The sequence below is a fragment of the Microcebus murinus genome, chromosome 17 (assembly GCF_040939455.1).
Source record: "Microcebus murinus isolate Inina chromosome 17, M.murinus_Inina_mat1.0, whole genome shotgun sequence".
Lineage (NCBI taxonomy): Eukaryota > Metazoa > Chordata > Mammalia > Primates > Cheirogaleidae > Microcebus > Microcebus murinus.
In genome coordinates, this window is record NC_134120.1 from 4219099 (window position 1) to 4242996 (window position 23898).

At 36.1% G+C, this 23898-nt stretch overlaps 1 protein-coding gene across 1 annotated transcript in view; it reads right to left on the minus strand.

Annotated features, from left to right (window-relative positions):
• The window catches only part of C17H18orf63 (chromosome 17 C18orf63 homolog), a 50252-nt gene that overhangs the window by 18060 nt on the left and 8294 nt on the right, over positions 1-23898 (minus strand). Inside the window, exons 4-10 of the mRNA XM_075993741.1 lie at positions 22417-22528; positions 21702-21743; positions 20081-20157; positions 14440-14549; positions 11299-11395; positions 11102-11187; positions 9692-9875 (exon numbers count right to left, since the gene is read on the minus strand). Coding sequence (XP_075849856.1) covers positions 9692-9875; positions 11102-11187; positions 11299-11395; positions 14440-14549; positions 20081-20157; positions 21702-21743; positions 22417-22528 — 708 coding nt within the window. The remainder of the gene's footprint in view (positions 1-9691; positions 9876-11101; positions 11188-11298; positions 11396-14439; positions 14550-20080; positions 20158-21701; positions 21744-22416; positions 22529-23898) is intronic.

Consider the following 23898-nt stretch of genomic DNA (forward strand, 5'->3'; position numbering starts at 1 on the left):
ATATATACTTCTTATGGTTTGCATCCTTCTTCAGATACAATCCTTTGAAGATAATATTTTAAGATTAAGGTATACTCTACAGTCATATGAATCAACTATAAAAACTACACACACGAGTACCCACTATCCTCCAAACATGCTCATGCTGCTGTCCTGCTCAGATGGATGTCTCCCTCTTCTCTCCTTCTTCTCTCTTTGATCAAGTTGTGTCTTTCTCTAAAACCTCAAAGTCCCAGCTCCTCTGAATCCCCCACCAATCAAAGCAGCATAGTGTGACTGCTTCTTTCAACTGTCCAAGGATCTGCTATCAGTTAAATCCCATTTGTCACAAAAAATAACACAAGATGAGCACTTGTATCTTTTAGTGCACATGTTCCATCTCCCTAAGTTGATACTATATTCCTGGAGGGTAACAACCATGACTAATTCTTACATCCTTCAAAGTTACTCACAAATACTTGGTGAAAGACATCAAATTAATGGAGGTTTAGGTGGCTGCACCTACACTAAGCCTTCAGGAACAAGTGAGGTTTTGACTATAGGGCAGGGGCTGTCTGTGTTTTAATCATGTTTATTTTTTCATTGCCTACCTCAGTGCCTGGTACCAGTAATTCAGCAAGTACTCATCAAAAAAACTTTTGTCATCAAAAAATTTGTCATCAGAAAAATTTTTGTCAGAAAATAGAGAGGCAAGTGTTTATGGTCTTTTTTTAAAAAAAAACTATGATTAATATAAAATTTATCATTTTAACTATTTTTAAGTGAACAATTCAGTGGTTTTAAGTACATTCACCACTGTACTTGTGTTATATGACCATCAGCACTATTTCCAAAACTTTTTCTTCATCCCAAACAGAAACTCTGTACTACGTAAACAATAATTCCCTATTTCCCCTTCCTTCCAACCCCTGGTCACCTCTATGCTACTTTCTATCTCTATGAACTTGCCCATTGTAGGTACCTCATATAAGTGGAATTATATAATATTTGTCTTTTTGTGTCTAGCTTATTTCTCTAAGCATAATGTTTTCAAGGTTCATCCATGTTGTAGCATGTATCAGAATTTCATTCCTTTTTATGGCTGAATATTCCATTGTATTTATATGCCACATTTTTTATCTTTTCATCTGTTGATGGAAAGTATTAATAGTCTTTTAAAATACTTATCTATTGAGTCCTAATGTCTGGAAAAGAGTGTGGCAATAATCTGAAACGCTGGACATGGAATTCTTTTCTCACCTTCCCACATCAAAGACAGAGATTCAAAGTTTGACAAATTTTTTTAAACTGCTTGGAATAATATACAAACCAAAACAACTGTTTTTTCTCTCTCCTGCTGGAGGTTCAATTACTGAATGAAGTTGAAAAGAGAATGGAGAGAGTTTTGAGAGATCAGAGTTGTAAACAGGCACAGGAAAAGTAAGAGACTGATCCAGTTATCTATTAGGCATAACAAATCACATCAAAATTTAGTTGCTTAAAAGCAGTAATCATTATGTTATGATCTTTCATTAATCTTGGGGTTGGCTTGGCTTAGCTTGGGGTCTCTCATGTTGTGTGGTTAGATAACTCTGGGGCGAGAGTCACCTTGGAGTCACTTCCTCATTCACCTGTGATGGTTGATGCTAGCTGTTGGCTGCAATACCTATAGGTAGTCTCTTCACGTGCCAGGGATCCTTTACGGATGGCAGTGGGATTCCAAGAACAAATGTCCCCAGAGAGACCTGGTGGAAGCTGTTTCTAATGACCTAGCCTCAGAGTCACATAGCATCACTCTGCCACAGGCTGTTGAGACTTAGGACACAGACCCACACCTCGGTGGGAGGAGGGTTGTCGCTGGCAGAAGAGCGTGTGGGTTAGGCGATCTTATTGTGGCCACTTTGGAAAATGCGGATGTCACAGAGCAGTCTGTCTCTAGCCAGAACCATGTGTTCTCTCACTACCTGCAAGCCTCCAGTGTAGACAGCACCAGTGGCCCACAGAAGGGCTGGTACACTTTGCAAAGGAGCTGCACACAAACCTGACTTAGGGAAGCTAAAGGAGGAGATGTGGCAGGAGCTACGGCCAACTCCTGGTCCATGCTGACTACGTGTGCCAGCAGTGCCTAGGGAGTGTGCATTGCAATGGCAGCCTCACACAGACTGGAGCATCAGCATGGCTCTTACTTCACCTCTACTTTCTCCATTATGTGCCACCCTAAGCCAGAACTATGTGGAGAAGGGAATTCATGGAAACCTATTTCTAGAATACTTAAATTGACATAATAGAAAGTTGCCACAGAGAACAATACTCTTCCCACCTTGACTATTCTTAGGAAAAGTGGGAAGTCTGCAAGAAAATATTGGGCTAGGTTTGAGGGTGATGCTGAAAATAGGTGAATGGGGCTCATTTCTTATCCGAAGATTTCTCAAATTGGAGGCTTACCATGCCACTGGGACAAGATGACACCTGTCTTAGTTTGTTTGGGCTGCTATAACAAAATACCAGAAATTTGATAGCTTATAAACAATAGAAATTTATTTCTAACCATTCTGGAAGCTGGGAAATCTAAGGTCCCGGCAGATCTTTCTTGGGCTTCTTTTATAAGAGCACTAATCCAATTTATGAGTGCTCCACCTCCTAATACTTAATCATCTCCCAAAGGCCCCACTTTCTAATAGCATCATCTTGGGGGTTAGGATGTCAACACTTGAATTTTGGAGGAATGCAAACATTCATACCAGAGCACACCCTTCTCTAATTGCCTATATTTTCAGGGAGTAACAAAAGAAGACCCAGTCAGTTTTCATGACCCTCAAAGAAGGAATACAGAGGCCAGTGGAGGAGTAATTGCTGACTTATTGCCCCTTGACATTGCTTGGCTGAGTGAAAAAGCATGCATCAGGAAGGGGTTTGTATTGTTTACTAGGGCTGCCATAACAAAGTGCCACAAGCTGGGAGGCTTAAGCAACAGAAATGTGTTATCTCACAGTTTTGAGGGACTAGAAGTCTGAAATCAAGGTGTTGGCAGGGTTGATTCCTTAAAGGGCCATGAATAAAGGATCTGTTCCAGACCTCTCTCCTTGGCTTGTAGATGGACATCTTCACATTCCCTGGCATTTTCATTCTCTGTGTGTTTGTGTCCAAATTGTCCCTTTCTATAAGAACACCAGTCATATTGGATTAGGGGTCCGCCCCACTCCAGTATGACCTCATCTTACTGCAGGGACCCTATTCACATCCTGAGGTCTTAGAGTTAGGACTTCAACATATGGATTTGGGGAGACACAATTCAACTCATAACAGAGTTTGATATATACCTCTGGAGAGAGTGAAGATGGCATGTGGCTATTTTTCTGAAGACCCTCTGTACAGGGAGCTGGGGTAAAGCTAAAAGTGTCTAATAAAAACCTTATACACCATCTTGTGAAGATACCATGTAAGCAGAGACCACCACCAACAGACCAACCTCGGTCACGAAGTGAAGGCCCTAGATTTCAGTTTCTTGAGCAAAAAAGAAAAAAGAAAAAAAAAAACAATGAAGTGAAGGCCTTCCCCCAGCCCTTCCCCCTCCCCAACCCCATAACTCTGCAATGAATAGGGAGGACTGGTGTTCAACTTCCACTCCACCTTCCTCCTAATGCTCCTGTCTGGACTAGAGTGTGGAAATCTAAAATTGACATTTTGTCCTTTGTAGCTAGGGTTCCAGTGTGACTTAGAACCAGCCAATCAGATGCACTCATAATGTACTTAAAAGAAGGAAGTAAGGTCAAGCCATATTTCTGTTATTTTGCTGAAAAGCTTAATTATAAATTTCTTTGATTCTCAGTTGCAGAATTAGCAGAAGCTCAAGTATAGGTGTCCAGAGCAGAGCATAGGGCAGCCATTCTCCTGCTACAGAGAACACTAGGCACATGTACCAATGCACTTACCCACACACCACTGCCCTCACCCTATGTAAGCTTTCCCTGCACGGAGATGCTATCATGAGAAGGGTTCTTAAATTTGACTGAAATTCTACTTCAAAGAAATGTTTTGTCAGAAGTGACTGGGTCACCTTGAAGTATCCAGACTGAATTATTTTCCATTTGATGAAAAAGGGCATGAGAACTAAGTTGAAATCAATTTTAGAAAAGCAAAAAACACCCATGTTTTGGACCCTTAGGTTCTATTAACTGTAGTAATGTTTAAACATCGTATCTGCTACATGAGATACCAAGAGAAAACTTATAGATTCATATAGGAATAAATTACTTGTATTCTGATATAAAGCTTTTCTGGAATATGTGTTTTGTGTCTGAAATATGTTTATATTCACACCCTATTTCTTCTTCATCTGTCTCTCAGAAATATACAACTGGTGAAAATAATTTCTAGGAGTTTGTTTTGCCCCCTATCCTGTCAATATATTATTTACTCATTCTTTCAATTTTTAAAATACAATAAATAGCCCGAAGAGAGGAACCTCTAGGTTTATATTCAAAATTTATAAAAAAGAATATCAGGGAGACCTATGTAAATAGCACATGAGATCATAAATAATTCACAGAACCTAAATATACTTAAATGGTCAACAAACCAAAGCTTTGTGAAGTCATAAGTCAATTAAAAATATTCTTCAGTATATCATTTTTCTGCTAGGTGTTATTGGATAACCTAACTTGGGTGACTTTTAATTTCTATAATTTACATACAATTTATGTAATTTTATACATTAACATAAAATTATAGAGGAAAACCAAAAGCATTAACCTATTTTAGATATAAATAGATCTCTCTTGGAGATTTAGTATTAAAGTAATAATTAAGTATAATTACTTGAGAAATTAAGCAAATGACTGATCAAATGTGTTTTATCTATTAAAATCTGGTTTGGTGCATTGAACCACCTCAGTGTGTTTCTTGCTTAAAGTTGAACCAGAATTTAATGAAGCTTAGATATAACCAGAGGTTTATAGGAAATATGGAGTTTAGAAGAATATGTTAATTTTAAATGACATAACACAAAGAAGCACTGAAATTCAGAATATGGGCCATTCTTCAGGGCAAATGATCTAGTTTTTCTAGCAAATAACTGACATAAATAAAAGTGGAGAGGGTTTAGAATGTTATAAAGAAACTTGAGAGATATAATAAATGAAATTATGCAGACCTTGTTTGGATTCTGATTTAAACAAAACTCCTAAAAATAAATCTTTGAGATAAATGAGGAATTGCAGTGTGAACTGGTACATAACAATATTAAGAAACTACTGTTAATTCTGTTAGGGGTAATAATGGCATGGAGGCTATTTAAAAATGTTTTTTAAAAGCTCTTATGAGACAGAAATGCACACTACAGTCTTCACAGGTGAAATAATGTCACAAATGGGATTTATTTTAAAAGCTTCCAGTTTACCCCTTACCCAAAAATATGTCAAAGGGAAATTAGATGATAGGCACATGAAAGGTTATTATACTAATCTCTTTTATATATCTTTGAAAATTTCTATAAGTTTAAAAAAACTTAGTTTGGCTAACCACTCCTGTTACTTTAGTTTTTTTAAAAAAAATAGTGGAGTTTTATCAAGTAGTCTGCTCAATTTATTTTTCATTTTTTAAACTTAACTTTTTAACACTGCATGAATGTTAGAGCTAACATGTATGTAGTTCAGTAATAACAACTAACATTTACTGAGAGCTAAGTATTACACAAGAAACTATTCTAAGTATTATCTCATTATTCCTAAGAAATAATCCCTATGAAGTAAGTACTGCAAAAGACACGACCCCCTTCAAGGAAGGACTTGCTGCCCCCTGCTGCTGGGACTGCCTTGGTCATAGAGAGCCACTGTCCAAGGACATGTCTGTCTCAGGGTGGCCCAAATCAAATTACAACACTGGAAGGGTTATAAAGGCCTGGCTATTTTGGCTAATGCAGAACAACTCTGATGAGCCATTTTAGTCTCAGAGCTCCTCAGAAGGTTGGCCAAGGCTATCTGGTGCCTGCCTTGCTTTTCACTTCTCCTTTTACCCAATCTTGCTTTCTTCCTGCCTTCCATGCAGTTTGCTTTGAAGGGCAGTCCCTAAGAAACATCACATGCACTAGACTCCTAGAGTACGCAATCTGTGACAAGTGTTATCATTACCACCACCACTAGCCCCCACACCATTTTACAGCTGAGGAAACTGAAGCAAAGAGAAATTTAAAAACTTGCTAAAAATTACACAAGTAGTAAGGGGTTCAAATCTAAGCTGCCTGTTCCTAGGGCTTGAGCTCTCAGCCACAAAACTAAACTTCTTCAAATTCAGGATTAAGAATCTGACTATCTGGGTTTCAATTCTAATTTTGTAATGTATTAATCGTGTGGCTTTGGTTAAATTATTTGGATGCTCTGAGCTTCCGTTTCCTCTTCTGCAAAATTAAGAAAACAATTCTTTATCCAAAAGATCAATTTTGATGATTTAAATGAGATAATACACATAAAAGCAGCTGGTATACAGAGCGCACTCAATATGATTGAGTAGGATAAATTCTTTTTGTCAGGAGTAATATGAAGATCAGAATTTTCAATTAAGTGTTACTTGACATTTATGAAGCAAATTTTCACAAGTACATCATTCTGATTCACTAACTCTAAAACAGACATGAGCTGAAAATATTAGGTACTCTATAAATATATTCAATAAAAATGGATGATGTAGTGACATATCTTTTTCCAAATTCCTCAGATTAGAACTTGGCCAGCAACTAAACTTTAAAAAAATATTATTTCTGGACAAGGTTTTAATACTATCATAAAGATGTCAATTGGTATCTGTCTACTCACACTCTCTTCTAAGGAAATGGCCTTGTCCTTGCCCCCTGATGTTTAGGTTGTCATGTTTTTGTACCATTTTTCTCCAACTAATAGTAAGAGGACTTGGCCCCTGATCAGGAAGACAAACAATTCCAAATTCCAATTTACATGTAGATAATAACTCAGAATACAAAACGCAAAAGCTGAAAGTAGGAGAAACAGACAAATCCACAATCATAGTAAGAGATTGGAACCACCTCTTGGCATCTGATAGATTATAATACATTTAAGCTACAAACACATAAACAAAAGATAACTAGAAAATTTCCATATTTTAGAAAATTAAGAAATATACTTTAACTCATGGGACAAAAGAGAAATCCAAGTGAAAATTGGAAAATATTTTAAATAATAAAGAAATAAAAATTTTAAAAAGACACCATTCACAATAACATTAAAAAATATGAAACCCCTAGGAATAAGCATTATAAAAGTACATAAGACTCCCCTATACATAAAATTATAAATTATTATTGAGATAAATTAAAGAAGATATATTTAATGGGGGAAGAAATACACAAGATTGATGAATCATAAGACTCAATGAAATTCTAACCAAAATCTCAACAGGCTCTATGTGTGTGTGTGTGTGTATGTGTGTGTGTGTGTGTGAGACAGAGTGAGTGTATGTGTGTGTGTAACTTGATAAGTTAAAACTAAACATATATGGGAATACACAGATAAAGAATAGCTAAGATACTTTATCAGATCTCAAAAATATCATAAAATTTAATGTTATCACAACACTATTTATAATAAATATAAAATTTAAAATTTATTAAGATAATTCTAAAAGTGTGGTATTGGTGCAAGAATAAACAAACAGGCCAGAGAAAGAGATTAGATAGCCCAGAAACAATGCCACACACCTAAGACACTTGATTTATGATAAAGGTAGTACTGCAAAATATTGGGAGGAAATGTATTAGGGAAAAAATGTAGCAGAGAAAGAATGGTCTTTTTTTTTTCTTGGACAAATGGATATACATATTAAGAAAGAAACCTGATTCCCTACATCATGTCATATTATAAAAATAAATTTCAATTGTATTGTAGACCTAAAGGTGAATGGAAAACAATAAACCTTTTATTAGTTGATAATACAGGAGAATATCTTCATGAATTTGGGGTATAGAAATATTTTTAAACAGGACACAAAAAGCACCAAACATAAAAAATACTGATAATTTTGACTACAAACGAAGGCTCTGCCAAAAGACAGCAAGATACCATTAAGAGAGTGAGAAAGTATATCACAGAATGGAAGAAGCTAATTGCATATAACTAATAAAGAACTATGCCTGGCATATGTTAAGAATACCTACAAATCAATCAATCAAACAAACAAATATAACATAGAACAATGAAAGAGAGGCACTTTAAAAAAGATACCCAAATGGCCAACATATATATGAAAAGATACTCATTAAATACACCTACTAGAATGGCTGAAATTAAAGACTGACAATACCAAATGTGGGCAAGCATGTAGAGCAACATAAATTCTTCTAGACTGCTTGGGTGGAGGTGAGGGGAAGTACAAACTAGTACAACCACTTAGGCAAATAGTCTGGCATAGCTCCTGAAGCTGGAAATATACATACCAATTCCACTCCTGGAGCTTTCATGGACATGTGTACCAGGAGATACACACAAGAATGTTCACTGCAGCATTACTAGTGATAACCTCCAAACAGAAACAATCCAAATATCTTTCCATAGTATTCTAAATAAACTGTAGCATAATCATATAATAAAATACTACATAAAAATGAAAATGAACTGACTATAGCTAAGTAGAACAACATGGATGAAATGTCACAAACATGATGCTGAGCCTAAAAAGCCAGACACAAAGGAATCCATACTCTATGATTTCTTTTACATAAAGTTCAAAAACAGGCAAAACTAAAATATTATGTTTAAGGATACATACTTAGTTGATAAAAACAAAGAAAACAAGGAATAATTGCCATAGAAGTCAGGATAGTGGTTACCTTTTGGGAGGAGAGGAGTGATGACTAGGAAGGTGCAAGCTGGAGTCTCCTAAAGTCCTGGCAATGTTCTATTTTTTTTTAATCTGGGTAACGGTTACATGGGTGTTTCATAAGCATTCATTAAGCTGTACACATATGTACTTTTCTGTATGTGTGCCATATGTCACCATAAGAATGGATTTTAAAAATGCAGAAGGGTCAAACTCAGCAGGAAATACTTCTCTCTCCCTGAAAGTTTCCTGCCTCAGTAAAAACAAAAATTCTGAATCTGATTTCACATTAAATCTTCTACTCCTTTGTTCTGACAAAGTCTGGGATATAGGCCAATCCCCAAATGGACATTTCTTCTTTAACTTGTCCATCAGCAGACAGCCAGTCATACTAACTTCCTAAAGATGTCAGACAGGAGCCAGACACAGCCCACTGTTTTGCTCATACTGCAGGAGGCACACCTGAAGTGCTGAGTGGTTCCATAGAAGCCCTTCACTTACTTGACTTGGCGAGGGGAAGGCATCTCACCTTCCACTTAATTGAGCTTATACTGACAGCACAGCATCTCCAAATAAATACTCTACAAAATTCTCTTTAATTTCCAACAACCCAACTCCTTTATATCCTTGATTTATATCCTTGAACGAAACATTTCAGTAAACTACTACTACTACTATAATACTGTGTTGAATACAATAATAACAAACAGCAGTGATAAGTGGCTAAGTATAATAATAATAATAAACAGCATTAGGGAAACACTGAACTTAGAGAAAAGAACTACTACACAATGGATTGGGTGTTCCACTCCAGAAGGCAAGAGATTCAAGAAAAATTGGTGGATAGTATATCTTGGAGAACTAGATAGGATAAGAAATCTCTTACCTGTATGTGAGGTTTAGTTAGTTCTTGTGTGTAGTAGCATGGTTTATTTGTCATCTTTATGGGGAATCCACATATATGGGGCAGTTTAGATTTTAAATCTGAAAGGAAACTTTTCAACACACCTTCCAAATCTACCCTTGGAAAGAACTGTATGGGCTGACTTCTGATGCAGCTGAGAGGGTATCTGCACAATGTTAAAGACCAATGACAAATATTTTGTAAATAAGAGATAGAAACTTATATGGGATTTTTAAAAGTATTAAAATAGCAATGTTAAAAACACACGCATAAGTAAATACTATTTTTCATATTGTTTATCTGATACTATCCAAAGCTGAAAAGCATACTTTTTCACCGGGATCTTCATTCTTTCTATTCAAACACTCACAAGCAAGAAAATTCATTATGCCCTTATTATGTGGCCTTTTAAATGGACTGGACAACTAAGACATTCCAAAAACAAGTTACAAGGAAGATACTACGACCCTTCCAGATTATAAAAATAAATGTTACACGAAACAATGAACAGGTTACATGTTCCAAAACAGTAAACCTCAGGACACTAAAACAACACATATAGATTGTATTCAACTCCAAAAGCATTCCTTTGAAAACAGCAGTTATTAATTAATACTTCTTCTGATGAAAACTATTCTGAAGATTTGGAATAATATCTTGGCATTTAACAAAAGGAAATGACTGATAGATGTCAACCTCAGTTTTACTATTAATATCTGGATTAGGAAACAATGGAATGCAGAAAGAGAATACTATGGCTCTTCCTTCTTCCATTTTTAAACTCCAGCAGGTGCACATACAAAGGCTAAGAGACAAGAATGGTGAAATTAGTACTAATTAAGATTTAACAGTTTCACTTGAGTATTTGTGCTCTTTTTGTGTGAAGTTTTTAACTATTAATAAATATATTTTAACAAATCAATGGGGCACATTAAGTGCAAATCAAATCCTCTAAACTTTGCTTATAAAATTAGATAATCTCCCCAAAAGAAAAATCTTTGTCCAACAACCCATTCCTTTAATTTAACCCTTTCAATAATATCCACAATGCCACTGGAGGGAGCTCTTAGCTAGGGAGAATCATATGATTGGTGCCTTTGTATTTGGAAACATAAACTTTTTTTTCTACCTAATATTTTTGTTCTCTAAATTGTTAAAATAATGTTAAAAAGAAACTAGCCTTATTAAGTTCACTCATCTTCAAATAAAAATAGGAAATCCTAAGCAAAACAAAAAATACATGTGTAGATAAGCATTATAATAGAGGGAAAAGTACTGTAGCTTCATTTAAACATATAGAAGGTTGAAAATAATGATGACAAGACGATGGGGGCGAGACTAGATCATAAGGTGGACAGGGACCACCTGCTACAACTGGTGCATAAAGGATACGTGAAGGTCCTTTCTCCAATCATTTTGAAATAGATGTTGCAGTATATTTTAATATTTCCACAATCTTCTGGAAGTTTATAGCCATACTAAAAATTAAGAACAAAATTTAAAACATCTTAGAGAAAACTAAACTTAGGTTAAGATAAAAGAAATAAAATCAAACAACTGCTAACATAATTTATATTTCCATTCCTTACCAGGTCATCCCAGTGCATCTTGAAATCTTCATATGATTGAAAAGGACAGTCAGGAGGAGTGGCATGAAGAATACTTATAATTTGTCCCATTTTCATACTATGAAAAATGAGAATTGGTACGGTATCATGAGCCAATGCTTAAATATAGTTTGATAAGTTAACTATGTGATTTAGAAAGTGTTCCAAAAGATTTAGCAACTATCTTACTAGCCATATATAAACTATTTGCTCCTAGTTTCAAACACACATTGTACTAATTGTTTTGTTTCAATTGACAAAACTGTATATACTTATTGTGTATGTGTATGACATGATATTTTGAAATACATATACATTGTGGAATGGCTAAATCAAGCTATTATGCATTATCTCACATGCTCATATTTTTTGTAGTCAGAGAACTTAAAATCTACTTTTAGTGATATTCAAGGGTACATTAACTATAGTCACCATGCCGTACAATAGGTTTCATGAACTTATTCCTTCTATCTACCTGAAATTTTCTATCTTTTGACCAACATCTCCCCAATCCACTCGCTCACCCCCACCTTCCTAGCCCCTGGTAACCACCATTCTACTCTCTGCTTCTATGAGTTCAAATTTTTTAGATTCCAAATATAAGTAAGATCATACAGTATTTGTCTTTCTGTGCCTGGCTTATTTCACTTAGTATAGTGTTCTCAAGACTCATCTATGTCATTACAAATGACAACATTTCCTTCTTTTCTAAAGCTCCTATTCCATTGTACGTATATGCCACCTTTTCTGTATCCATTCATCTGTTGACAGACACTTAGGTCGAGTCCCTATGTTGGCTGTTGTAAATAATTCTGCAATGAACACAGGAGTGTAGATCTCTCTCCAACATACTGATTTCATTTCCTTTGCATATATGCCCAGTAGTAGGATTGCTGGATCATATGGTAGTTCTATTTTTAATTTTTTAAGGAAGCTCTATATTGTTTTCCATAATGGCTATACTAATTTACATTCTCACCAACAGTGTACAAAGGTTTCCCTTTTCTCCACATCCTTGCCAACATATGCTATGTCTTGTCTTTTTAATAGCCATTCTAACAGGTTTGAGGTGATATCGTACTGTGGTTTTAATTTGCATTTCCCTGGTGATTAGTGATATGGAGCATTTGTCATATATCTGTTGGCCATTTGTATGTCTTCTTTTAAGAAATGTCTATTCAGGTCCTTTGCCCATTTTTTAATCAGGTTGTTTCCTTGATACTGAGTCATTTCCCTTATAAGATGTGTGGTTTACAAATATTTTATCCCATTCTATAGGTTGTCTCTGAACTCTGTTGGCTATTTCCTTTGCTGTGCAGAAGTTTTTTAGTTTGATGTAATCCCATTCGTCTATTTTTGCTTTTGTTGCCTGTACTTTTGGGATCATGTTCAAAATCATTGCCCAGACTAATGTCATTGATCTTTTCCCCTGTATTCTTCTAGTTGTTTTATAGTTGCAGGTCTTAAGTCTTTAATCCATCTTAAGTTGATTTTTGTATATGGTGTGAGGTAAGTCTCCAATTTCATTTTTCTGCACGTGAATATCCAGTTTTCCCAATACCATTTATTGAGAGAAACTCCTTTCTCCATTGTGTGTTCATGGGACCTTTATTCAAAATCAACTAACCATAAATGCATGAATGTATTTCTGAGCTTTTTGTTCCATTGCTCTATGAATCTGTTTTTATGCTAATACCATACTGTTTGGATTACTATAGCTTTGTAATATAGTTTTAAATCAGAGGATGTGATATCTCCAGCATTGTTCTTTTTGATCAAGAGTGCTTTGGGCTATTTGGGGTCTTTGTAGTTCCATGTGAAGTTTAGGATTGTTTTTCTAGTTCTGTGGAAAAAATGTAATTCTAATTTTGACTGGGATTGCATTGAATCTGTACATTGATTTGGATAGTATGAACATTTTATAATAACAATACTATTAATAATTCTTCTAATCTATGAACATAGTATATCTTTCATTTCTCTTTTATTCTCATTTTTCATCAGTATTTTACACTGTTCAGCACACAGGTCTTTCTCCTCTTTGGTTAAATTTATTTCTAAGTTTTTTTGGTAGCTATTATGAATATAATTGTTTTCTTGATTTCTTTTTCAGATAGTTTGTTGTCAATGTATAGAAATGCTACCAAATTTTATGCATTGATTTTGTATGCTACAACTTTACTGAATTTATTAGTTCTAACAAGTTTTTGGTGAAGTCTTTAGGGTTTTCTATATATAAAATCATGTCACCTGCAAAAAGGGACATTTAACTTTCACCTTTATAATTTGAATGCCTTTTATTTATTTTTCTTGTCTAATTGATCTGGCTTGGACTTCTAGTATTATGTTTGAATAGAAGTATTGGGAGTGGCATTCTTGTCTTTTTCCTGATCTTAGAGAAAAAGCTTTTAACTTTTCACCATGAGTATCTGTTAGCTGTGGGTTTGTCATACATGGCCTTTATTTGTATAAAATCTTAACAACTAGACTTGTTAGGAAAAACTAAATTGTTAAAATGTGCCATTTATAAACACAAACTAATGACTAATAAATTTTTGCCATACAAAGGTATGCCTGTAACTATTAGACTTGAGGGAAAAGTCTGTTAGGAGTTGAATGAATTAGAGTAAAATCTATGTTCCTTATCTATCTCTTCCCTGCTTCAGTGATTAAATTATTGTGTGTAGTCTACTAGAGTTCTTTTTCCTAAGTTAAAATTCCATTTCAATAGTTCTGTTTATATTAGTAACAATTCATTTTTTTCCTGAAGATAGTACAAACTTAAAACTCAGTTTATATCAAATGATAAGTCACAATTATTAGGTATAGGTTTCTAAGGTATTACTGATTTTATTATAACTATCAACTTATAATGAGAAATCTAGAAATAGCACTGTTTTTGAAACTAAATCTAATAATAATATAAATGTATAATAAAATTATCTTAGTAATTTGATAAAAAATGTGTGGATTCTGTAAGTATGACAATATTGTTTCAATATCTTTTAAAGTTATAATTCAGTTTTTCAAATTCATCAAAATGGTTTATACTTTTGTACATATCCATGTTGAGGAAGCAAAATAAGAGGAACTCACCCTAGATACTACAAATTGAAATCTCACCTTGGCAAAACGTAGCACCACTTGCTTAAAATGGAATGTCTCTCAATGACAGCATTCTTGTTAGTATGAAAATCCTTTATAATACTCTGAGAAATATCAAATTCTTTTAGCTTTTAATAGAAATGAGATTTAAGGCATAAGTCCTCAAAGAATTTGTCAAAGAAACATTTAAAAAATACTTATATTTGTTATACTCTGTTTAAAGTAGTTTTAAAGACAAGTTGTATTGAATCATGCATAACCACTTTATATAACATAATCAATGTTGCAGCTCACCCTGTGTCTCTTCTATACATTATATTAAGTATTTTATGCTTTCCCTCTTACCCTTCAAATCAAAACTTCTATTCTGTACTTATTCCACTGGCTTTCAGGGTTTTTATGTATTATGTTAATTTGTAGGAAGCTGAATCTCTTCCAAAGGCATGTATTTACATATTAGAAGAATAACTTCTTACCTCAATTTTTTTACATTTTTTTCCTTTTTATAAATGGAGAACAAATAAGGGAGTTATACTTCTTTCTGGTCTTTTAGAGGGGAGAGGACAGAGCCAACACTCCATTCTTCTTTTATATCCCCTCCCCCTCTCTCCTAGAACATTTCTTCCCTGTTCCTCAGGTTCCCTACCTAAACAGTATTTAAGTTTGTATTTAGCCAACCAGAGTTTGCTAATTATAGTTCTCTCACCCTGAAAAGTCCCCCTTGAAGCATTTTCTTACAGTTATTAAAGACAGAGAGACCCTAAGGGAGGTGAAAATTAAAGTATTAATGGGTAAAAAGATACTACTATATTAAGATTACAGAGAATAGTTCACAGTCCCTCACCCCTGTTTTAATCTAGCACCATAGCATCTTTTGGGCAACAATCTTCAAGCCTCATTGCCTACTAATTTTCAACAACTCCAACTAAGCTGACCAACTTTTTATTACCTGGACAAGCCATTTTAATGATATACTTTCTTAAAGCACTGCCCCCACTCTTATTTATTTGACTCCTACCAAGAAGGGGTCCTATAGACCTGGATCTAGAACCATCTCCTCCATATCCAGTGACTGATCCTTCTCTGAATTCCCTTGGCATTTGGTAAGACTAAGGGAGATGGGGGAGCAGGGAGTAGCAGAAAAACATGAATGCAGAAACAAGAGATAAGATGTGCTGGTTATGCTGTGAGGTAAGAGAGCAAGGATACTCAGAATGAGAAAGGACATATTTTCCTGTGCAAAAGAGATAAATCTTGCACTGTAATATACTGTGCATAAGAGATCAGCTGCCTAAAGTGAGTGATAAAAAGATGGTTAGGGCAGGGATGGCTATGAATGTCAGAAAAGACTGGTTGCAAAGGAATGAGTAAACTGAGGGAAAATAGAACCTAAAATTGAATTCAAAGGAGGTAAGTATCAGTTTCAAATGTTTGTAGCTTATCAGTTCTAACATATACCTATTTACATAGCTTGAGTTTATATCTTTCTGGGTATTTTCTATACCATTCAGAGACTCAAACCAATTGGTGCAGGGATCTCTATGTTATTAGCACTATTTGTGGAAACTGGCCTTTCTCAACACAGATTATTCTAAAGGCTGGCAAACTACCCAACTGTTTACCACATACCCCAAGAGACTGCTAACCCTTTGTATTTATTTACTTAGCAAATATTTATAAAGTGTCCTTATGGGGCCAAAATCACATTGAAAAGCAGGTAACCAATAAATATTACTTCCTCTTCATAATGCCAATCTAAAGAATTTGGACTTAGTTTTCTGTAGGCAATGTTGAAATACTAGAGGTATTTAGATTGGGAACTTTTGTTTTAGAAAGAGAATTCTTGTTTGTCAGGTTTGGCAGTCTTGCTCTGTGTTCTCAGTTTTTGGTGTGCTCATGGCTGAAGAATGACCAGACACACCAAAGTAAGCCAAATATGAGATGAAATTTATTGAGAGGGAGCAAGATAGGATTATAGAGCAAGAACAATATATATGTTCACAGAGCAAGATACCTATGCCATAGATGACGACCGGATCCCTTGTCATAACAAAAAGAGAGAGCTTGATTATGGTCTGGGTCTTGTTTTATATAAGTGCCTGGATTGGGACCTCCCGTGGTTCAGACATCATCATGGGACCACTTTGATTGGACAGTTGGGAGTTACACAACCTGAGTCTTACTACACATGCAGATCTCCCATGAGCTTCTCTGAAAGCCCATTTGGGATGTGCATCCCAACTGGGATGAATGAGCACCATGTTTGGTCCAACTCCTCCCTCTTCCTTGAGAGCTGGTCCTGCATTCTATCACGTTAGGAACAGCGCCTGATCTTCCAAGGGAGGCCTGTGGTTTTCCACTACTGCCATAAGTGGGTAGGTAAATCTGCCTAATTCTAGGATTCAGATAAACCACGTTCTCCAATAGCTGTTTTTACCTTTCCAGTAATAAACAATATGACCATTTATCCCAGTTCGGACATGCTAGGCCAGGAACCCATCAGGTTAGTGTCCCTTTCACTCTTAGAAGTGTCCCATTTTTTTTTTTTTTTTTTTTGAGACAGAGTCTCGCTTTGTTGCCCAGGCTAGAGTGAGTGCCGTGGCGTCAGCCTAGCTCACAGCAACCTCAAACTCCTGGGCTCGAGTGATCCTTCTGCCTCAGCCTCCCGGGTAGCTGGGACTACAGGCATGCGCCACCATGCCCGGCTAATTTTTTTATATATATATCAGTTGGCCAATTAATTTCTTTCTATTTATAGTAGAGACGGGGTCTCGCTCTTGCTCAGGCTGGTTTCGAACTCCTGACCTTGAGCAATCCACCCGCCTCGGCCTCCCAAGAGCTAGGATTACAGGCGTGAGCCACAGCGCCCGGCCCCCATTTTTTATGATAAATTATATTCTCCCTCTAGTAATAAAGGTGGTATTCTGATCTCTATGCTCACTCATACGTGACAATCTCTAAATTGGTTCAAACTCAAGTGCCGAATACAGAAGTATCATCTGTAGAAAATTCAAAGGTAAGACACACTGTTAGTTCTCATGATTCTTATTATAAAAGAAAATTGGAGGTATAAAATGAATATAATCTAAAAATACAAAAAAGTATATGCCTTGATTTGAATATCTATCACTCCCAAAACTCATGCTGAAATTTAATCCCCAATGTGACAATATTGAGAGGTGGGACCTATCAGAATTCATTCAGGGCCGGCAAGAGGATTGCTTGAGCTCAGGAGTTTGAGACAAGCCTGAGCAAGAGTGAAACGGGAAAAATTAGCTGGGCATGGTGGTGTACACCTGCAGTCCCTGCTACTTGGGAGGCTGAGGCAGGAGGATCATTGGAGCCCAAAAGTTTGAAGTTGTTGTGAGCTAGAATGATGCCATGACACTCTAGCCCAGGTGACAGAGCAAGATTCTGTCTCCAAAAACAAACAAACACCCAAGAATTAGCTGGGCGTGGTGGCTCACGCCTGTAATCCTAAGCATACTGGGAGGCTGAGGCGGGCGGATCGCTTGAGGTCAGGAGTTCGAAACCAGCCTGAGCAAGACCTGCCTCTACTAAAAAATAGAAAGAAATTAATTGGCCAACTAAAAATATATATAGAAAAAATTAGCCGGGCAGGGTGGAGCATGCCTGTAGTCCCAGCTACTTGGGAGGCTGAGGCAGGAGGATCGCTTGAGGCCAGGAGATTGAGGTTGCTGTGAGCTAGGCTGATGGCATGGCACTCACTCTAGCCTGGACACAAAGTGAAACTCTGTCTCAAAACAAACAAACAAACAAACAAACCCAAGAATTTATTCAGGAGGGCAGAACCCTCATGAATGGATTCATCCACTGCACTCATGGATAGTGGATTAATGGGTTATCATGGGAGTGGGACTCGTGGCTTTACAAGAAATAGGAGAGTAACCTGAGCTATGATGCTTAGCCCCCTCACCATGTGATGCCTGCACCATCTTGGGACTATGCATAGAGTCCCCACCAGCAGAAAGGCCCCCACCATATATGGCTCCTTGATCATGGACTTCTTAGCCTCCATAAGTGTAGGAAACAAATTCCTTTTCTTTATAAATTACCCAGTTTTAGGTATTTGTTATAAGTGACAGAAAATAGGCTAAGATAGTATGGCACAGAATAGTATGAGGGTTTAAATGAGGGTGGGGGATCACATAGGGTGTGGAGCCTTGGAAAGGTTCCTCATCAGTCTGAGACATATAAGGGCTGTCTGGAAAGTATCCTGCTAATATAACAAGAACAGTTATATGGCTGGATACTTTCTGGACAGGCCTCGTATATGCCATGTCACCCATTCCAGTTATTTATGTGCAGGTCAGCTTCCCTACTGGCGGACATAATTCTTAAGGACAGGAAAGTCGATCGTATCCATCTTTAAATTGTCTATTGCCTCAACATAACAGGTAATTACAAAATTACAGAGAAATAAATGGATGAGTAGCATTTGAGCTGGCCCTTAAAGGAAGAGCAGGGCATGCACAGCCAATCAGAGGGGCATTCTAAACAAAGGAATAGTCCTCTGTCCTATGCCTGGGGTTTCTTAACCTTAGTGCTACTGACACTTAGTGCCAAATAATTCTTTGTTGGGGTGGGGGTGAGGTTGCTGTCCTGGATACAGTGGGATATTTAGCAGTATCCCTGGCTTCTACACACTAGAAGCCAATGCAACACCATCCTGCCCCCATTGTGATAACTAAAATTGCCTCCAGATGTTGCCAAATGTTTCATGGAGAGCAAAGTCATTAATTTCTTCCTCCAACCCCTTCCACTGAGAACCACTGGCCTACAGTAAAGAAAATAACATTTATTGAGTGGCCACTAATATGTAAGGCTCTATGCTAGGTGCTATGAGGAATTTTCAAAATAAAAGACATATCCTTCTACTAAGAAGACATAAAGTGTTACGTATAAAAATAGTTGCAAAAACATGCTATCAGAATGCTAAGAGCAGGTGATGAAGATAACATTTAGTACAAGCTGAAATAGTGCTTTTAACCACTTCGGTATGGCACTCACGGGCCGCAAAACTTTGCCCACAGCTGGCACTCATAGTCCTCATGATAGTTTGTGCTGTGCATTGACTACGAATCTGTTTTGCTCTTGTGTGATGAGGAACGCTTTAAAGCACTGAAAGCTTGTTTTACTTTACAGGCAGCTTTACTTGTAATGTAAATCAGAATAGGTAACATATACATATATGTTTTCATTATGTTATTTTTCAATGTTCACAATTTTATTTTGACAAATGAAAAATTAGAAAAGTCACATCATGGCTGTCGGCTAAAGTCGCTGTGTGTGTTCATCTGTGGCTATTGACTATAGTCGACACTCATACCAAAGTGGTTAACATTTGGGGATAAAATAAAAGGCTGAGACTGGGTAAGGTTGTGGAGAGTCTTGGATGCCACCTAGAAAGATTTGTGAACAAAGGAAAAATATGATAAAACTTGTGTTGGATAGACAGAATATTTTCTTCAGGGAAGAAAATTTGGAATCTAAATAGATCAAGCATTTAATAATATGAATTTTGATAATAAAAACCTTCCTATCACCTTTTATGTTAAAAATTAAAACCTAATAGTATACTAGTGATAATAAATATTAAAAGTATACAGTAAATTATAGAAATAAAAATATGTGGTACCTCAGGTGGTGGCAGTCTGATTGTGCAAGCTTCTATACTTAGACAAACTTGAGTTTCTGTTACATTGATGTCTAATACTGAAAATAAAATATTTACCTGTAAACTATGTGGCATTATTATTCCATCCTATCAAATTAAGTATTTTAGTAGCAAAAAAGCCCCTTTAACTTAATTTATTTAAGTCAAAAACTAAGTTAGGAAAAGATTGTTTTCCACACGTGGTAAAATTCAAATAATCACTATTTAATATTTGATGGTCTACAGATGAGACATCTAAAAGATGACAAATGTATCAAACAGCATGAATATATCGGGAGGAAAGTAGTTGCAGGGCAAGGTTACAATAAGAAAAATGAGACATCCATAGTTAAGAGGAAAACCCAACACATACCTATACATGTAAGACATATATTAGTATTGTATGTAAAAATATGGAGCCTGTCCCCTTGTGAAATATAAACAGGAACCACACCATGTTTCTGACATGAATAGTCTTTTACTAAAAAATATCCTCAAATATACTGGCAGATATATTCTAGATCTCCTAGAGCCTTGAAGTCTCTATCTTGCTTTTTTCATAAAGAAAACTACTACTGACAAGCCAGGATACCAGTAACCTTGGGAAGGGGTAGTACCTGAAGATAGCAAGAGGAGGTTGGTAATGTTTCTTGATTGGAGAACTGGTTACAATGATATGTTTAGTTTGTTAAAATTAAATGAACTATACACTTACAATTTGTGAGTTACGCTGTAGTAATTACATTTCAGTACGAGTGAAAAAAAATCCTAATACAGGAGTAACTAATTTTGTTCTCCTGAACTTTTAACTTTAAGCTCTACAATTGTAGTCTCATGATAGGATCTGGGGGTGAAACTAGATTTAGGTAATGAACCCATGCACACAGAGTTAGAGCACAGTGACGGCCCAACTTAAATGTAAAACTAGTACAAAAAAGCTTTAGCTGGAAAGCCAACTCAGATCAAATAGTTGTGGACTACAGGTCAGGATTTTAAGGCTATGCCCAAAGGATAGAAGAGCCACCATGATTGAGTAATAATATCTTCTGTGGGATCAGGATTCCCACCTATCTACTATCTCTGGACTACTGTTTAGGAAACTACTACTGTTTAGGAAACTACCTTACATACAACCATGCAAACTGATGAAAAAATCAGATTAGGCCATACAGTAAACTATATACTTTGGATCATCTGTGCCTCTTTAGATAATCTTTTTTTTTTTTAAAGGAGAAAAACAATCATATTCTTCTCATAAGAAATAAAGTTTTGACTTACATCAGCACTAAAAAATTTTTGATGATATGATTCTGGAAACTATGCAGTGCTTACAGAATCAAACTCCTTCATACTAATAATTTTCTTTAAATAGAGAAAATAAAACTTTTTCCAATTATGATTAGTAAATTTTTCTCATATAAGTAGACTATGTATTTTGAACCAGAAGTGATTTCCCAGGTGAAATTCTGACTACAATAATATCTAATTAAACTCTGATATAACCAAACCATCAAAGACTATAACAACCCAATGATCTATAATATTGTTTTAACTGTTAATTTATATTAATGTTTTATGTATTCATGTAAGCATTTGTACTTACCAACAGCACTTTGTTTTCCCATCTGAGAAAGAAAATCTCTTCCTTAAAAAATTTGCAGAATATGCTATATTATTATAACTCATAAATAATCATGCTTGATAAATACAACTATGCTTGATGTCAAATTACCAAAGCTAAGAAAAATACTTTGAAATGCAAAGGAATATCTGATGAAAGTTCAGAGAAAAAAATATAATCATTCAAAAAGTATATATACATACACACACACACACACACACACACACCACGGAGTACTACTCAGACATATAAAAGATGAATTAATGCCTTTTGCAACAATTTGGATGGAACTGGAGAATGGAACCATTCTCCTAAGTGAAATATCTAAAGTATGGAAAAACAAATGCCACTTGTACTCACTATTAAATTAGAACTGACCAATGAGCACACATGTGCACAGAGGAAGTAAAACTCAGTGGAAATCAAGCAGGGGGAAGGGGGAGGGAGGAATAGGATGGGTGAAAACCTACCTAACAGGTACAGTTAACACTGTTTGGGTGATGGGCACATTTATAGCTGTGACTTAAGCATTACAAAAGCAATCCATGTAACCAAAAACATTTTCAGCCCCTTAATACTTTGAAATAAAAAAAGAATTATTCCCTAAAATTGACATTATCTTGAAATTAAAAACAGATGCACATAATAGAAGTAATCTAATTCAGAAAACCTCAATGACTGAACGAGATAAAGTTACCTTGTACCAAGAGATGGCCAGTTCTATTCCAGGCTGGAGCAAGTCTAGCCATGAATGAATATGAAAGGCAGTTTTGAAGAATTACTGGAATTACTCTCTGTGGAGCCTCCATCTAAAAATATTAAAGGGCAAAATATTGGCAAATTTAGAGCAACTTCTATGTCCTTATAAACTCAAAGGAAATGACTAGATGTTTAGATCACTACCCAACAAAATGGGCTATTCTGGATAAAAATTATAGTCTCTGCTATAGCTAACCCTAAGTGATTTTAAAGTTAAAGAAGTGTTAAAAGATATCCACTTCAAAACCACTACTACTGTCAAGCTATTATGGCCAAATTCTACCTGCTTACCCTGGCCCAAGAAGCCTAAACTTTGAAAGCTCCTGTGTTAAGAACCTTCAACTTTACTTTGTGTTCTGCTCCACACAGAGGAATCCAGAACAGAAAGATCTTGTGATATTTCCCAATATGGTTCAGTTTAGTTCAACATCACAAAACAATTAAATACTTACATGGGCACATATGCAATCAACAGAGTATCTCTATTTGTACAGAACTTTAAAAATTAAGACTTTCACTTCTGACCATTAAGTAATAGGAACCAGATTCATTCTCTCACTTAAAATGTCTAAAAAACTGGTTATATGAACTTGTATGAAACAATGGTTCACAAGAAATTGGATGTCACACAACAAAGAACAGTGGTCCCTGAGAGACAAGAAACCAACAAAATGAGCACTAGGCTATCCCCAGCTTCTTGATTATAGAGGATTTCCTGGTTGCAGTGCAGGAAGGGGTGGGGAGTATCTAGTAAGAGTTTGCTAATCTCCCTGAATTGGGAGTCCAAGGCAGCTAGAGTTTTCAGGAGCAAAGTACCGGAGAGGAGAGAGCTGCATAGAAAGCAAACTCTGGAGATCAGCAGAGGGTCCCTCTTGAGTATTCAGCTGAGTACAGATTAGCACATGCACCTAAGGAAACTGCCCAAGGCTGGGGAAAAGGCCAAGGCTGTTTGCCATAACAAACATCTTTGAAAATATAATCCAGGAAAAACAACAACAACAAAAAGGCTGCCATTGCCTCTGTGAGAAAAAAATGCAGAAAAGTGAGATAGCCAAGGAGCATTGTTTCTCAATGTTATCCACCCCTCATTTCCTCACTACTTGGCTTCTGGTGAATGTTTCCAGGATAACAATTGAATAATCTGTTGGCTAGGGATGGAATCAAATCTGTTTAATCTGTTTTTTGGGAATCTAATTAAGGCTACTATCATTAGGACTTCAAGTAGCAGGATAACGTAAACCTGCAATGTTGACCTCAAACATGGCCCAAAGGGCCCAGATGCAAGCAGCTAAACAAATTCCACAAACCTAGGGTCTTCCTTAGAAAGCCAGGTTGCTTTCTGCTTAATTTCTGTATTGACTTTCTCCTTGGCCTGAGGAATTAATAATCGACATATAGCAGGATATATCAGCACAAACAG